The sequence below is a fragment of the Nicotiana tabacum genome, chromosome 1 (genome assembly GCF_000715075.1).
Source record: "Nicotiana tabacum cultivar K326 chromosome 1, ASM71507v2, whole genome shotgun sequence".
Taxonomy (NCBI): Eukaryota; Viridiplantae; Streptophyta; class Magnoliopsida; order Solanales; family Solanaceae; genus Nicotiana; species Nicotiana tabacum.
The window spans coordinates 65,377,265-65,394,360 of record NC_134080.1 but is presented as its reverse complement, the minus strand read 5'-3'; the positions used below and the strand labels follow the sequence as shown (position 1 = coordinate 65,394,360).

Below are 17,096 nucleotides of genomic sequence, written 5' to 3'. Positions count from 1 at the left end.
TGGGCTTACATGAGCCGAGCAGATTTGATAGTGGTGGCCAAAACTCTAAAATAATGGGATTAATGTCTTGACACATTCTTAAAGTAAAAGGATATATATATAAACGTACATGAACCCTTTGTTTGTTAAAGGTGATCCTTTCTACTTCATTGGGGGCTAAGATCTCAATTTTTTTCCAGCCGCAATCTTCCTTCACAATGGGAATACTAGCAGGGTGGATGAAAGAACGATATTTGTTGATAGGCAAATTTCTATCATTTTTGGAGTTAATAGGTTTATTTTGTGCTTGAAGATCTGTGTCAGAGTTTAGTTGAGAGGGTATGATTGTGTTGGTGATAGGAGGACCGACATCAACTTTCTTGGTTTTGTTCTTCTTAGTAGGGTCACCACCGATGTGAAGGTTAGAGTTTTCGAGGACAGAAGTAGTGAAAGTCATGGGGGTAGAAAATTCGAGTAAGAAAATTTTTTTGTGAAAAAGGGGTTTGCAAAAAAGTTTTAAGGAAATTCGAAGAAGAAGAATTTGAAAAAGTGAAAGGTACAAATGATGAGTAGTGGAGAAGTTTATAGGTGGCAGAGTTTGTAGTCATCATTACCTTGAAAACTGACAAAAATATTTGCCGAATCACGGGATAACATGTGTTAGATCATTAAATGTAAGGAGACGTGCGTCCTTTCAAATGTCAGAAACCGTCAAGAACTTTTCCACTAAGGAAAGAGATTTTATCTACTTCCGGTAACATAAGTTTTGTCGCCGAAAAATAGGAAGAATATTTGTATTGGGGTAAAATTAATGAGTCACGGGTGGATGCTCGGCGAATTGACATGTGAAAGTAAAGTAAAAGTGAGATATGAGTCAGCAAATAGCTGGCACCAGTTATGAACATGTAATTGGTGTTGAATAAGTTCCGAAGGCATTGGGTGGGCGGCTGTTTGAGTTAATTCTTCTAGTACGTACAATTTGAAGAGTTAACCCAAATAGCGACACTAAAAGTGCCCATCATGGATGCATTGGACATGCTACATGGACCCATCGAGCCCGTTAAAACTGCTCAGTACATTAAATTGGGGCAAGTGCACAGATAGCCATTCTCAGAAATGCTATTGAGAAATTAGCCAATACTTATTTTGTTATGAAATTTTTAAACTAAAAAAATTAACTTTAGTACATTTTTGTCCCAAAAAAATGAACTGAAAACTGAAATTTAATTTGCACTTGCTAATTCTTAGACAGCAGCCCATACAGTGGCTACGTGGTGTCATTTCTACTGTCAAATTTGAGCTGCTTAGATTTTAGCCCAAATCCACTAACCCGTCCAAAGTTTAACCCGAATCTATCCCATCCATAGGTGAGTAGTCATTTTCTCCCTTTAACAAACACTAGCTTTCTTTCTTCTCTCTCCCATTTTCTTCTTTTCTTCTTCTTCTATTAAAAGGATACCCCAGCAGATCCATTTCTCTTTGATCTAACAAGGAAGAAAGAAAAAATGGAAGCGTTTTACTTTCTGGTGTTTGGGGCATTGAGTGCAGTAGTAGCTGCATTGGAGCTGAGCAAAACAAGCAAAGATCGAATAACAACCTCACCTGCTTTCAATTCTTTCAAGAACAATTACATCCTAGTCTATTCTCTCATGATGGGTATCTTCCTTTATTCTTTTTCTTTTCTATCATATATAATGCATTACCCTATTTTGAAATTCTTTTATAAGCAATTACATTCTTGTACATTCATTCATGGTGGGTGCAACTTTTTTTCTTTATTTTTTGTTTAAATCGATATTATGCATTACCCACTTGTAAAACTTATGGGTCTTGAGGCTTTTGATTTGATAATTTCCATTAAAGATTGCATCTTTTTGTTTTTGATCCAACCATCCAATGTGATAATGTAGTTTGTTTTCTTGAATTCTTCCTTTGTCAAAATTTCAATCATGGTTATGATAGCTTGAGTTAGGCATCTGTTTGCCTTTACACTTTTTTTTTCCAGTCTTTTTTACCAATTCATCATGTACAGCATGGGATGTGTGAGATCATAGCTGGTGAACCAAGTCTAGTATTTAAATGGAGAAGAATAGAGAGGCTGACCCAAACAACAGATTTCGGGGTTATCAAAAGCATATAAATATGTATACATATCATGTATGAATGGTAAACACTAGTAGCGGAGGCAGGAATCCTAACTATGGAATTCAAAAAAAAATGCAAAAATGCTATACCTAGAAGCTTCCCTTGTGTTAAGAGGATTAAACACTGTATGTATAGTATAGAAACAGATAAATTTTTACCCTACTTGCACAGTGCAATTTGCGGACAAAAGGGATTCAATTGAACTGTCTTTATTACCTTTAGCTCCACTGCTGGTAAACACAAAGTTACAGTATATGGAGAATGGTAAATACAAAATTACTTGGGGGAAAATATAAGCAAATCTTGGTTATCTAGCTTTCAGTTAGAATTGGTTATGATACCTCATCCCTGGCCATTAGATCATGTACTTATTTCATGCGTCCTGAACAACCAGAATTCATTTAATTTTTATTTTTAGTTGTTTGCTTTTTAGTTTTTTGAATATCACTCTTGGGTTCTTAACTTTATAATTTTCCATATTGCTCAAATAAACCATGATTTTTCAGTAACAGGGAGTGAGTGCTTAATTGTGACTTCCAAGTTTGGCTTGTCTCATATCTTATAAAGATTATATTAGCTGTTTCTACTATTTTCTGAAGTTAGGTAAAAGAGAATGAAATTATGTTTGCAAGTTTGTAAAAAAGTGTGCTGATAAATTTTGTACGAGCAAAGGGTAATTTTCATTCTTAATCCATAGCAAATATGATTTAAAGATTTAGGATTTATAGAACTGCACGATCACAAAAGAGATTGTTAGTGGAACACCGAAGAACCCAGTTTACAACCTTTAAATTGATTAGCTTGTGCTGAATTTAGATGTGGCACAGAAGATAAGATTAGTGGTTCAAACAACGCATGATCTTAAATTGGAGTACCAGTCTCTACATAAGAAGAAAGGTAATGAATAGATGAACTTTCTCTCGAGTATAATGAAGGTCATGTAAAAGCTTTAATTTTGCGAAAAGAAAGAAATTATCAATATAGTAATTGCTTGGTTTCCCCTCTTATTGATACAAGCTACCACGTGGACATATAAACTCGGTGGATAACGGGTTTCTCCCCTTTTTTCTGAAATGGCATCATGATTTTTAGTTGTTTGGGTATGTATGTGTTTACTTAACTGCTTATCTTTATATCATGCCTCTGTCTACTCATGTATACTGTTGATCGTCCAGAGATTGCAACTTCTAATCCCTGTTCATAGTCACTGATATCCTTTTCTGGCAATAGCTGGTGATTGGCTGCAGGGTCCATATGTCTACTACCTTTACACAACATATGGATATGGGAAGGGTGAGATTGGCCATCTCTTTATTGCTGGCTTTGGATCTTCCATGCTGTTTGGGACAATTGTAGGATCCTTGGCAGACAAACAGTATGCCCACTATATTTTTGTAGCTGGATGCCCTTCTTTTCATTTTTGATGCGTTACATTCACACTCAAATTTCTTTTAGGGGTCGAAAGCGGGCTTGTGTCACGTACTGCATCACTTACATTTTGAGCTGTATCACCAAACATTCTCCTCAGTACAAAATTTTGATGTTGGGCCGTATATTAGGAGGAATTGCCACCTCTCTCCTATTCTCAGCCTTTGAATCTTGGCTTGTTGCAGAGCATAATAAGGTGCTTAAATTCTTCTATTATGACTTGCCTTGGTGTTCTGTTAAGATCCCTGCCAACGATATGGACACATTCCTCTATCAATTATGATTATTTTTTGTGGTTAGAAAGTTATTATTTACAAGATTCTTTATTTTCATTCTTCAGTAATAAACCAGCAAACTGTTCTTCCTTAAGTCTACATTATACATCAAAAGGCCATCTACAACTAAGAATGTGTATCCTTAGTTCACTCATATCTGATGGTAGTATCATGTTCTCTGATATATTCCTTTTTCAATGTATTTGGTTTTGTATCTTATCGTGCAGAGGGGTTTTGATCAACAATGGCTATCATTAACATTCTCAAAAGCAATATTTCTTGGCAATGGTCTTGTGGCTATTTTGGCCGGGCTATTTGGAAATGTTCTTGTGGACACACTAAATCTGGGTCCTGTTTCTCCTTTTGATGCTGCTTCATGCTTCCTTGCTATTGGTATGATCATTATACTGTCATCTTGGACTGAGAATTTTGGTGACCCTTCAGAAAGCAAAGACTTACTTACCCAATTCAAGGGTGCTGCTGTGGCAATTGCTTCTGGTAATTTTCGAAATTTTAGCTTTTGCTCCATCCTTCTGAGCTTATTCATCTCTGCAGAGGTATATCATATTAGATGTTTTAGTAAAAGAAAAAGACCGATTATAATGCAACAGAGAGACATTTTGATCCTTCCTTTACACGTTTTAGTGCTGCAAATTTTCAATTCGATGCAGCCAGCCTTTTCAAAATATCTGACCCATTTGCAGTAGGTTACAATCTTTTTGAATGACGGTGGTATCCGGACCAGCTTACTGCAGTAGGTTACAATCTTATTCTAATTTTTTTGTGTTATTCGAAGGTTTTCTAACAATGATAGTGCAGATGGAACAACTTTTTTGCTTTGTAGGATATTTGGGAGGCTTCTCTAACAGTTCTTCTCTTATGCAATCAGATGAGAAAATTGCATTGTTGGGCGCTATACAGTCACTATTTGAAGGTTCAATGTATACTTTCGTGTTCCTGTGGACTCCTGCTCTGAGCCCTAATTCAGAGGAGATTCCTCATGGCTTCATCTTTGCAACTTTCATGTTGTCTTCAATGTTGGGCAGCTCCCTTGCATCTCGATTACTGGCTCGCTCATCACTCAAAGTTGAGAGCTATATGCAGATTGTTTTTGCAGTATCTGCTGTCTGTCTCTTTATCCCTGTCTTCACAAGTGTAAGGAAGAATAGGGGTTGATTTTATTAAATGCATAACTGCAGGTGTCGTAATTCTATTGTTTCTCACTAGCTCCTATATTTCTTCACTTTAAACAGTTCTTGGTGCCACCTGCTAATGAAAAAGGTGGAGGCATTTCTTTTTCTGGCTGCATTCAGCTTCTTGGTTTTTGTGCATTTGAGGCTTGTGTTGGAATATTTTGGCCTTCTATAATGAAAATGAGGTCCCAGTACATTCCTGAGGAGGCTAGGAGCACAATCATGAACTTTTTCCGCATTCCTCTCAATATCTTTGTATGCGTTGTGTTGTACAACGTGAGTTTCTTTCCAATCTAACTGTTACGTCAACCTAATTAATATTATTATTGTACTTATATATATATTATGTAATTTTAAGCAGGGTAGCTCTAAGAAAAAAAGATACTAGCTTATAACCCTGTCTTGTGGCAGGCAGTGCTAAGTAACAAAGGCACACACAATGTGTGATTGCTCTTTGTATGATTACTGATCCATTTTTCTTTTGTTCAGGTTGACGCATTTCCAATAACTGTTATGTTTGGCATGTGCTCGATTTTCCTCTTTGTGGCATCAGTCTTGCAGAAACGCCTCTCTGTTGTTGCTGAAAAGTCAAGTAAGAATAGCTTCCAATTGTCTTTAGAGTTCTTACTGCGAGTTTGATAGAAAGTTAGTGCAACGAATGATTCATCACTGTAGATATGAGATCATGTGAAAGATAGTTAACTCTGTTATACTAATATAGATTTTGGGGCCAATGTTCCTTGTCTTCATCAAAAACGATAATACTCATTTTAGTAGGTTAGATCTGCGTCCCAAGGTTTGTTGAAGGGTCAACTATTCGGTAGTTGACACAGATATAAGATTTTTTTTCTTTGGTTGATGCATTTGCAGAACCACAAGATTGGGCAACACACAAGGAGAAAGAAATGGAAACGGCGCCCCTAAATGTCTTAAGTTGATGCAAGTCGCTGGACGCGTTAATTCAGCAAGATTATGCAGAACAACTATCAGTTTTCTATACAAAAAAGATCAATGGGCAAATAGGGTACTGCTTATGAAATACTACACCAGTGGGTTTTTCTCGTCGAAGAAGTTACCTTCCTGAGCTCATGACTCGGGTTCACGTCATAGTTGAATCTTGATGCAACAAGTAGATTTTGAAACTATGATAATAGGGGTATCCTTCTATCAATATATGAAAGCTGATGCAGCATTGCTACACTGTTTTTTCTGATAATGTAAAAGCATATTTGCCATTTTTGGTTTTTCCTTAATTCATTTATAAAAATGTCTATGATATGTAGAAGACGCTGTTTACCTAGTGCTATTATATTTACTCTGAATAATACTCATTTTCACATGTTGGTATATTAACAGTCCTGGCAATAATTAAGCAAGATAGACGCTTAACTTGAAGAAATTAACAGGAGTTATGAAGCAACAAGGAAGAAGATTAGAGAAAGGTTGAGTTTTTCTAGGAGTAGACTATAGAGTATAGAGTAAGGAGTAACATTCTAAGGTGCCAAAAAAGAAACCAAAAGAAGGGCCTAAAATGTTGACCAAAACTGTGCAAATTAAATCGGTGGTGCAGCAAACAATTTCATACTTTTATGCTGTATATTTGTAGATAATGTGCTAGTCTACATCACATGTAAGTTGACTCTCATCATTGTTTAACTAATTATGACTTACCATTTCATTAAACAATTAGAATTGACCATTTGGGATCCCGAAAAATGAAGGGTTTCACAAGGTTCGTGTAAAAATGGAATCTCAGCGTGTGTTCTTTTTCATTTAGTTCTTGTGTTAGACTGACTGAATATCTTAAATGGAGTGATATGAATAAGAAAGATTTATACCATTGACATTAACTTACTCGAGATTGAAACATTGTTATTGTTAACAGCAACAAAATTACAAAAAGAAAAAACAACTGAAATAAATAAGGGCAAGGCACATGGTGACATGTTGTATAAACTAAAATTATATGCAAACTGAGGAACCATTTCCTGCTCTAGTCCTTTCCATTCCCATGTTAAGCTGCATCCAGTGTTTCTTTGTCCAACTGTCCATGTGCTATTGTTATTCGTATAATATAATTGACCCTACCCAACTCCACACTTTGTTCCTTTGCTCGAGATCCATTTTTGCCCTTGACGGCAAGCAACTTTCTTCTAGGTAATTATGCTATTATGGAAATGATAAAGGGCATTTTAGTAACTCTACATGTCTGGTTTACTGTGCCACTCAGTGATATAGGTGCTAATTTCTTCCTTCTAAAAAGTTGTGTATTTCCACTCAATTTTGTCATAAGGGAAACAAAGAGTGAAGAGAGACGAAGTTGCGCAAGTCATGGCTACTCTTAGAATTCCAAGAAAGTACCATTCTTGGTACATTCTTTTTCAGTTCTTTCTATTAATACAAACCAAAGTGTTGTGTTATCAGTACAAAGTTGGAGATTTAAGTGCTTGGAATGTGCCCTCTTCTGCAAATAAAGATGTCTATACCAATTGGTCCAAGAATCATGTCTTCAAAATTGGAGATTCAATCAGTAAGCCTCCCATTTCTTGCTTAGATCTTCAAGATTTTCCCATTCTTACATACCCTTTAATAAAATATTCAACCCCATCAATCTGGCTCTTGAATTAATCTTTTTTTTTTTGCAGTGTTTTTGTTCCCACCAAGTGAAGATTCAGTAATACAAGTGACGAAAGCGAATTACAATAGTTGCAACCTTAAAAATCCAATCTTGTACATGAACAATGGAAATTCTCTATTCAACATTACAAAACCTGGGGAATTTTACTTCACAAGTGGAGCAGAAGGACACTGTGAAAAGTCACAGAAACTTCACATTTCAATACCAGGAGGAAATGGAACAACTTATGAAGAAGATTCACCTGCTTTTGCTCCATCTGCAGATTCACCTGCTTACCCTACTGTTTTTGGCTCAATTCCTGTCCAATCTGCTAATCAATCATCTTCTGTGAAATTGCATATCTCTATTTTTGCTGCTATTGGATCAGTGTTTCTCACACTGCTTCTAGGAAGCACCATTTTTTAGAGAAGTAATAGTACTACATTTGGAACAGTACATTTTGAGATTTCATTCATATTTTTTGTTGTATTGAGCCATTATATTTTGTCTGTCTGTTGTTAAATTTGTGAAGAGTTCATTCATGATGATGAGTTTATTGGGGGGAGCTTACCGTTTTCCCTTGAGCAAAATTATTGAGTTTCTTGTACTATAGTCAATATTTTTGTGTCATCCATCTCATTCTTTTTAGACATCTAATTCTCTCGCTCTCTCCCTCCTGCTTTTTCAATTTCATTCTTTTTTCTTTTTCCTTTTTTGTGTTGGTTGTCATAATTTTTAAATCTATACCCCGGTATATATGAAGATATAGAAGCTATGAATAACAGTAAACTGTCAAGGCCATCTAAAAAAAGTAAAAGTTAATTCTGGACTGTAAGGTTCGAGGGAAAAGAAAAAAATAAAGGAGAACAATAGGAAATACAAATTTAAAATTGAGCAAAATCTCATAACTAGGTCGTGCACTAAGTCGAAGAAAGGCCAAATCATAAGTATTTATTATACCTGCATAACTGAGGTAACTCGCTTTTATCTTCACTTTTATTTTCCTTATATCTTCGCGTCACCCCCTAAGAAAAACTAAAATAGAATAAAATATATTTATATGAGAGAAATAGTTGGATGGAGGTGCGAGGCTATAGCTCCAAAAAAGGCAAAAACCCCACGAGACAATCCAATAACCATCATAGCACTGGACTTCGAGGATTTCAAGACTTGCCTTCTTTGAATATTTTCCGAGTAAAAGCATTTCACAAGTTTAATAGTAACTCAAAAAGACAATACATCAGTGCCCAATATTATAATTATAATAGTATTGTTTTAGCATATGCATGCTAGCTGTAGCCAGCAATTCGCCGACAACACTTTGCACCTTTCTCGTTAAAAGGCACCAAGGGGTCGTTGAATTAAAATCTTTATTAAACCCACAAGATAAGTGATGAAGGATTTAAACTTGGATATATAAATTGACGAAATGTCATTTGCAGTTTGTTATAATATGAACAAAATATTACATGAAGTTTCATGACTTAGTATACTTAAACAAGATTTAAAGAAAACATTAAATTAAAAAAAGCACTTCAAAATTAGTATCCTCTTCGATCTACTTTAATTGATGTTTTAGTTATTTTTACACATAATAAAAAAATCCACCTTTTAACATTAATTAATAATAAAATTGACTATATTAACCTTAATTTGTTCCTTGAAAGTATAACAAATACTCCTATGCTCTTTACTCCAAGGGCAACTTTAAAAAAAGAAGTTAATTCCTTCTTAATATACGAAAGAACAAAATATTTGTTGACCACAAAAAAAGACCAATAAATCAATTAAAGTGGACAGGAAGGAGTAAGATTCGAGGAAAAGAAAAGAAAAATAAAATGATACGAGTGTCAAATTATACACCCAAAATCATATCCCAATTTTTTTACAACTGACCTTTACTCATAAAAATAACTGCTTATATAATTTAATATTGACCTAGTTAAAACTAAGTAATCTGGGTGTAAACACTAGGAGGGGTTCAGTTGAGTGCTTCCAATGGAAAACCATACAGAAAAGTGGTAAACTGCAGTAGCCAGAAAAAGAGTAGGTGTTTGATCATTCTTGAGCTATGACGTAGATTACACTTGCACCCAACACTGGGCAGCCACTCACTAAGCGGACGAAGTCTGCAAAAGGGATATATGTCCTAACAAGTTACATGTATATGACACAATACCTAATCTTCAGCAAACAACAAACAAGGGAGAGTATTACATTCTATCAACCTGCTATTCTTAAGACTGCTGTTAGGCTCCTTTTTTATGGCTAATTGCAGGCACATTGTGACTCGTCCTGCCACCCGAGAATCTTAATGGAAATAATACTCCACACCCATCTGCAAAAAGCTTGTCGGAGACAGGTAGAAATAGGCAGGGCAAAACTACGTGGACGAACCAAGTGTTACTGGAAAATAACTAGTTCTTGAAACAAAGTTATTAGCTTGCCATCTCCACATCGCTTTTTACTGCTTTTCCTTCAGTTGCACAGGCTGCATCTGGAGCTGTGGCCTCAGCGAACTGGGTCCCTGCAGTCTTTAGTTCCCCTCCTGCAAATGCATTCCTCATTTGATTAGAATTTGAATCTACTTCCATTGCGGACGCCCTTGGAGGTGATGCAGGTTGCACCTCCACATCTGGATATGCAGCCTTGAACCGCGCCCTAAGCCCTTCATCAACTAATCGTACCCCTTGTAGTTGGTTTCCAAGTGCCATCCACCTGATACATTTATGGATTGTTATATTGAGAATCTATCTTAACTAAGTGCAATGGAAAAATATGATGACATTAAATCATTTCTCTACGAATGGTGTCTGATAATGTTTACTAATTACTCTCTTCACTAAAAAAAAAAACTTGAGAATTTTTCTGTTTCTCTTTTTTGGGGAGAACATACAAGAGAAGAGAATTAATTAGTATTCCACTAAATATGGGGATATTATCAAGCTTTTATTTTTAAAATTAAAAAAGAAAAAAAGACTTTCATCTACTGGTACTAGCACTGACCCACAAACCTAATATTTCAAGCAGAAAGGACTAATTTTTGACATCACATATGGTAGGATCATATTCTTATGTTCTAAGATGTGATAAGGAAGTACTTTAAATCAAAAACATAAATTATTAGTAGAAGTTAGAAGCCCAAAACAGTTCCCTCCATATGTGATTGTGCGGGTTCAACATTCTTAAAAACCATGTTTAATAGTCTCTGACTTTCAGTTGAAGATCAGCAAGTAGATCAAGAATGCATACCCAGCATGAACATTGTGCATCCGAGCAAATAACTCCAACTTTCTTGTCCTTGGACTAATTCTTTCGAGCAAGGGATACATCTAACATGTCAAAGCAAAAGCATTGTTTATGTATAACCCAACAACAGTTAAAGTACCAAGAAAAAATAAGAATAGATGCTAAAATAGTACTCCCTCTGTCCCAATTTGTTATACGGATTTCAAGAGTCAAACTTCTTAATTTTGACCATGAATTCGAACATAGTATTAAAGTTTTTTTGAAATAAAAATTATATATTTGGAAACTACATAAAAAGTACTATAAGTCACAATAATTAACAATTCAAAATATTCAAAAGGCATATGCAAAAATCGTGGTCAGAGAAAAAGGTCGTTTGACTCTTGAAATCCGAATTGTATCAAACAAATTGGGCTTGACTCTTGAAATCAGAACTGTGTCAAACAAATTGGGTTTGACTCTTGAAATCCAAACTATATTAAACAAATTGGGACGGAGGGAGTAACATAGAATCACAACCACTAAACTTAATGTAACACTAAGGGTCGTTTGGTTGGGAAACAAGTTAACTAGGATTAATTATTCCGGAATTAGTTATCCTGGGATTGTCATCCCACCCTCCCGTAGAGATAAAAATAATACTACAATCCCCGGATAACTAATCCCGGGATTAGTTATACAGCGATTTTATCCTAACCAAACGTGGGATAAACTCATCTCAAATTTAATCCGGGGATTATCCCTCATCTCTCCTACCAAACGAGCCCTAAGAGTACAGACATTTTATAAAATTAGGCTATTCCATGAACATCAATAAACGTGTCTACGCTTTGAAGCTTTCAGTTTCTAGCTTGTTTTTTCTTTTACGAAAAAAACAGAAGAATCTAAATTTTTCTCACCTCATCTGGCTTACGACTCGTTTCCCGAACCTCTGCTACAATGACATCAGTATCAATATTCCTGTTTACCTCTGGATTTCCCTTTATTCCAACAAGGCAGTGTTCCTTACTGTGATTGAGCCAATGGCCTGTCCGACCAGTTCTGATGATTCGCTGAAGTTGATTGGTCTTAACCCAAATGATCTCCTCAACACGTTTGTAACCCCAAAGTTCTAGACTGCAAGAATGGTACCAATGTAATGGAACTTAGCAGTCATAACTCTTTTATTCACAGAGTAGGAATTATATAATTTTAAAACATAAAACCAAATGATGACCTGAGTCTTCAGAGTTCTGTCAACTTCACCACAAAATAGAACAAGTAAAATTTGCCCCAAGGTTAACAACGCAAGCTCCTATATTTTTTTTAATAAGCTTCTAGTGCTTGGTTCAATAATTTAAAGAAGCATTCCGACTTGCCTATTCAGTAATTAACAATTCATAGCTCAGGCTCTCTTTTACCACTGAAATTATTACAGGTGTATAGCAAACTCTAAGCCCATCATTATGACTAGGGGTGGCAAAATGGTTAAAAGAAAACAGTTAAGCACCCATATTATCCACTAAAAATGGGTTGAATAATGAACTTTTTAAAAACGGATCAAATATGGATAAGAACCATATTATCCATTTGCCACTCCTAATCATGACAGAAACAACTCTTGAACACATGGTATTGCGATAATACACATAACTAGTAGCCAACAAGCAGTTGGTAGTGACTGGCTTTGTGACAATCAACTATGCATCTTCTGATATTATATTTTTCTTTTTGGATAAATCAAGTCATCTCAAACTTGTTCCAAACTATTAAATTATTGAATTGTGTGACCCTCTCTTTAAAAGCTTAAGCTATTAGAGAAGGGATTTTTTTTTTTTAGAAGCAAGAAGTTTATTGCTGGCACCAAGAAGATGCAATGATTACAGAAAAGGGGACACTTTCATTTATTTGTTTGCAAACACACCTCCTCACATGTGGACCTAACTCTTGTTCCAAGCACATAGAGATATATTTGATGACGGCTCTCAGCACGACTCAAATCTAGGACCTCTGCCTCCCTGATACCATATTTAATTATTTGACCAATCATCCAAAACTTAAGGTAAGAGGTGAGTGTCCCAGCACATTTATGGACCGTTTTGTCTGCCTTTTTATATCCGATGTGAGATACTATCTACCCTCTCGTACATGTAAGCCGGTATTGGGGGTTCACACATAGACCTTAATGCTGATTGTGTGAGAATACGTTCGCCAAAGATTGGGCGTGATTTCACATAATAATTGAAATGTATGAACATTTCATCTAGAAGTTTAAGTTAGTAGAGAACCTCGGAGACCCGGGTTCAAGTTCTAGAAGAAACAAATAAACTATGTGATTCCTTCTCATGATCTGCCTAAACTTTGACAGGTGAGTTACTATCGGTGCTAGTGGGAGGTAGTATGTACACAATGGAATAGTCGAGGTGGGCGCATACTAGCACGGCCACCATCATCATTAAAAAAAGGTTTTAAGTTAATGAAGAGATACACTTCAATTTATTTATTTTGTTTGCAACACAAACAATTGGAAGAAAGATAAGAAGTGATTTTTTAGCCTATGCCCCATTTTTATAGGATCCCCATTACTTACTTCATTTCAACAACCAAAAAAGCCAGGAATTATGTTATCACCGCTAATAATGATGTTCCACAAGAATGATAGTCAAGTCGCTCACTAATAATAATGACATTTCACAGCACAAACTATCAAAGAGCCTTCCATGTTATGCAGCGTCATACTACAGATTTTACACATCTAAGTCAAGCTATACCTGTCTACTTTTGTTATCACCTAGCAGAGAAGATGTTTAATAGATTGAGAGAGAGGGAAGAACTCTAACCATTCCCGCCCAAGCTCCATGGCACGTCCAGTCACCCAAAGGAATATAAGACCATCAGTTTGCAGTGCAGGGACATTTAGAGTGCGCATTTCATCATCAGCCATTGTCCCATAAGGCAATTCCATATGAATATCCCATGGTGGGTCAGCCATTATAATCCCAAACTGCCCTAAAATATCCACTCTAAATGACCGTATGTCACAATTAATCCATTGTGGTTCACCAAGCTCTACTTCTGAACAGTAATGAGCACGCTGAGGCTTCAAAGACTTCGTAGGGGGCAAGGTAGCTGCTCCCATCATCATGGGTGATACATCTGGTGTCGAGTCAAGCTCATAATGGACATATTTGCATGTCTGCCAATTAGATGAGTGTAAGTAATCTATTTCCAGCAGATGAAAGCAAATCCTTGGGTAAACAAATTAGTCATGGAAATTACCTTCATGTGACGGCAAGTATCAAGAAAAGAGCAATCACCTAAGTTGACATCAGTATGCACAGCAATTATTCGCCGAAAATGAACCTAAAATGCATCATAATAAAGTTATCGTATCAATCTGAAATAAAGGTAATGCTTAACTAGTGCTTTTAAAAGAGAGAAAACGCAAAAAGTGGCGGGATCCATGGAGCTTGAAGCACATGCTTCTTTAAAGGAAGTGCAAAGTTAAAGAAAATTAAATATCATACATATAAGAATTAGTACAATGATAATCAAAATTCCAATGAAATAATTAATTTTAACTTCCAATATGCTACAATGCCGATACCAATCCACCTCCTCAAAGTTGAGAATCAAAAAAATCCACTATTTCTCGTTGGGTCAATTTCTGTGTCATTGTTTGAATTGCACACTTAGCTGAAACCTGTAGCTTCGCCCATGAAGCGACAACCCCTCGCTTAGCCCATGAAGCGACAACCCCTCGCTTAGCCCATGAAGCGATAAGTTACAAATCAATGGCTTTTAATAAAATTGTGATTAACGCCATCTACAATCTTCATTAATGATTAGGATTACTATTCTATGTTCGAAACAAATAACAATTTTCAGAACTCTAATTGTCATAAGATATTTAAAGCAGTGACACCTAAAATGACTTGGTCTAACCTTATCACAAGCAATATAGGAACCAGACTGGCGTCGACAATCTTCCTTTGTTAAAGCTGAACAATATTCCTTCACCTGGGAACCACCTTTGCTTTTGAACTGAAATACCATTCAAATAAAAACCACCAATTATGAGATAATGTGCTACAAAAGTTTTGGGAAAGAAACAAGAGATAAGAAAACACGTGCAGCAGAGCAACATAGCAAATTCAATCAATATGGAGAAGAGAACCCATTTCAACTAAAAGGCTACAAAACGAAGTCAGGGAGAAGAAATGAATTTGGGCACTGCAATTGAAGTAGAAATAGGAAATTCTGTGACTTAGCAAGTTTCACTTATTTCCATAATGCAATGTACCAAAGAATACAAATTAATCAGCTCATGATATCTGCGATAACTTTATATTAGAAGTCAGCATCTATTTGTTCAATAAAATTATCAATTAAAGCATATGATGAGATGAAATCGACAAAGGTGGAATATCCAATACCCTTGCAGCGACAGCAGATTCCTTAGCGGTAGGTCGATGAATAAGGTCCAACAACTCCTCCCCGGTTTTCGATTTTTGCATTTCCTTAAAACTCTTTTTATTCAACATATTCTCCAAATCCTTCATATCATCTTCTTCTGTCCTAGGTTTCAAAGCAATAGAATTTCCTCCTCCTACAAACCCACCATTTGGCCCCATTGGTGGTCTAGGCATCGGAGGTGGAACACCAACACCTCTAGGCATCCCCATCATACCCACCATACCTCTATGCCCACCTCTCGGACCCATATTGCCGGGAAACATAGCTGTCATCCCCTGCATATGTGAATGCTCCCACATTTCACTCACTGCCCTTCCCATTCCCATAAATCCTCCATTATCACTCCCTCTTTTCACCATTTCCTGATTATTATTATTATTCCGATTACCTCCACTTACACTACTCCCCTCATTTTGCTTACTTTCGGGTAACTCTTTCAATAGCCTAGTCCTATCAATATTCAACACCATAACCCTAGATTTCCCACTAACAACAAAATTCTCCAATTCTACACAAGCATTATCCTCCGCCATTGATTTTAACGCCATTTCCACAGCCATTATCGGCCCCGACTCCCCTCCGAGCTCCCTAATCGCTGCCTTTTCAGCAGCCGTATGCGACTGATCATTCTCTAACTTCCTTAACAAAGTAGACGAATCAATAGCCGTAAACGGCACTCTCTCTAACAAACACACTGCAACCATAGCCCTTACGACCGACAACGGCCCCCCACAATCATCAATTACCATTTTATCCCGCTCATTAACGCTTCCAGAAGCTTCTGAAACAGGTTTTGCGTGTGCACCGCTGCTAGAATTGGGGTTAATCTTCGGGGGGACGAGTAAATTAGGGTTAGGGTTAGGGTTAGGGGTGTTAGGTAGGGGGTTGGGTAAAGGGGTAAACGGTTTCCCATTGAAGGACGAAATGGTCTTGAGGGAGAGGTCGAGTGAAGAGACGATGTCGGGAACCAGGGTTTGTAGAGAGGCGATGAGTTCCAATTGAGCATTGTGCAGGGTTTGTATACGGGTTTCATGTTGTTGCCGGAGTTCCTTGACGGCGGCGATTTCGTCGGTGCCGTCCGAGTGAGTTTCCATTGTTGATACTTCTTTCAATCTTAGCTTCAGATCGCGAGGTTTAATTATTATCAGCGGGAAGGGTTTTTGTGAGGGGTTTTTGCTGATTCTTCTACATTTTTTTTTTTAAAATTTAAAGGATAAATTACACTTTTTTTTTTCCTCATCAAGGATAAATTACACTAACCACTCCTATTATATGACTCAATTGCAAACATAACCTTTATATTTTAAAATCTGAATTTATACTTCATTTATTCTGAAAATACTATGCAAATATTAATTTTAACAATACAATTTCCTTTTTACAAGGGTATTAAGTATTTAGATTTTAGAAACACTTATTTCTACTTTGGGTCCCGAACGCAAGAGTTCAATATGTGCACATACAATGAGGAGTTCATTAAACATGCGGTTATTCAACTATCCAAAATTACGAAGTAAATCACTTTTCTTCTATTTATAACAAAAATATCATTCAATCGGAATTATTAAACTTTCCAGTGTAAAAATGGGTTGTGACAGTCCATGTGGTTTTTATAATTTTGGACCAAATAAAAATAAACACCCAAACAAAACATAGAAATCTCACTCATACACCCAACCTAACCCGCTAAAAGTAAAAATTCACCCGCTAAATAAAATCAAATGCGAAAACGCATCCGTATTGCAAATGCATCTC

General features: G+C 36.4%; 3 protein-coding genes across 3 annotated transcripts; 2 read left to right on the top strand and 1 right to left on the bottom strand.

Moving 5' to 3' along the window:
* Nucleotides 1-1,349: 1,349 nt before the first annotated feature.
* LOC107790748 (uncharacterized) lies at nucleotides 1,350-6,369 on the top strand. The gene is made up of 8 exons (XM_016612710.2): nucleotides 1,350-1,635; nucleotides 3,355-3,499; nucleotides 3,580-3,748; nucleotides 4,055-4,325; nucleotides 4,717-4,982; nucleotides 5,081-5,296; nucleotides 5,510-5,612; nucleotides 5,891-6,369. The coding sequence occupies exons 1-8, from the start codon at nucleotides 1,485-1,487 to the stop codon at nucleotides 5,956-5,958; spliced, it is 1,389 nt and encodes a 462-aa protein (XP_016468196.1). The 5' UTR covers nucleotides 1,350-1,484; the 3' UTR covers nucleotides 5,959-6,369.
* A 902-nt stretch (nucleotides 6,370-7,271) lies between these two features.
* On the top strand, nucleotides 7,272-8,227 carry LOC107790747 (early nodulin-like protein 8). Its single transcript, XM_016612709.2, has 2 exons — nucleotides 7,272-7,550; nucleotides 7,666-8,227. The coding sequence occupies exons 1-2, from the start codon at nucleotides 7,352-7,354 to the stop codon at nucleotides 8,061-8,063; spliced, it is 597 nt and encodes a 198-aa protein (XP_016468195.1). The 5' UTR covers nucleotides 7,272-7,351; the 3' UTR covers nucleotides 8,064-8,227.
* A 1,419-nt stretch (nucleotides 8,228-9,646) lies between these two features.
* Nucleotides 9,647-16,613, bottom strand: LOC107790746 (N(6)-adenosine-methyltransferase MT-A70-like). Its single transcript, XM_016612708.2, has 7 exons — nucleotides 15,302-16,613; nucleotides 14,811-14,909; nucleotides 14,145-14,228; nucleotides 13,706-14,061; nucleotides 11,786-12,002; nucleotides 10,890-10,969; nucleotides 9,647-10,355 (listed from the first exon to the last, which is right to left on the bottom strand). Exons 1-7 carry the CDS (start codon nucleotides 16,433-16,435, stop codon nucleotides 10,076-10,078), a joined length of 2,250 nt encoding a protein of 749 aa, XP_016468194.2. The 5' UTR covers nucleotides 16,436-16,613; the 3' UTR covers nucleotides 9,647-10,075.
* Between the last annotated feature and the right edge of the window lie 483 nt (nucleotides 16,614-17,096).

Coding starts and splice junctions, on each gene's coding strand:
- LOC107790746 (XM_016612708.2), bottom strand. CDS start 16,435: ATGGAAACTCACTCGGACGGCACCGACGAAATCGCCGCCGTCAAGGAA. Junction 14,910..15,301: donor AATCTGCTGTCGCTGCAAGG/GTATTGGATATT, acceptor ATGGTATTTCAG/TTCAAAAGCAAAGGTGGTTC. Junction 12,003..13,705: donor ATGGAGCTTGGGCGGGAATG/GTTAGAGTTCTT, acceptor CCATTCTTGCAG/TCTAGAACTTTGGGGTTACA.
- LOC107790747 (XM_016612709.2), top strand. CDS start 7,352: ATGGCTACTCTTAGAATTCCAAGAAAGTACCATTCTTGGTACATTCTT. Junction 7,551..7,665: donor CAAAATTGGAGATTCAATCA/GTAAGCCTCCCA, acceptor TTTTTTTTGCAG/TGTTTTTGTTCCCACCAAGT.
- LOC107790748 (XM_016612710.2), top strand. CDS start 1,485: ATGGAAGCGTTTTACTTTCTGGTGTTTGGGGCATTGAGTGCAGTAGTA. Junction 1,636..3,354: donor AGTCTATTCTCTCATGATGG/GTATCTTCCTTT, acceptor TTCTGGCAATAG/CTGGTGATTGGCTGCAGGGT. Junction 5,297..5,509: donor TATGCGTTGTGTTGTACAAC/GTGAGTTTCTTT, acceptor TCTTTTGTTCAG/GTTGACGCATTTCCAATAAC.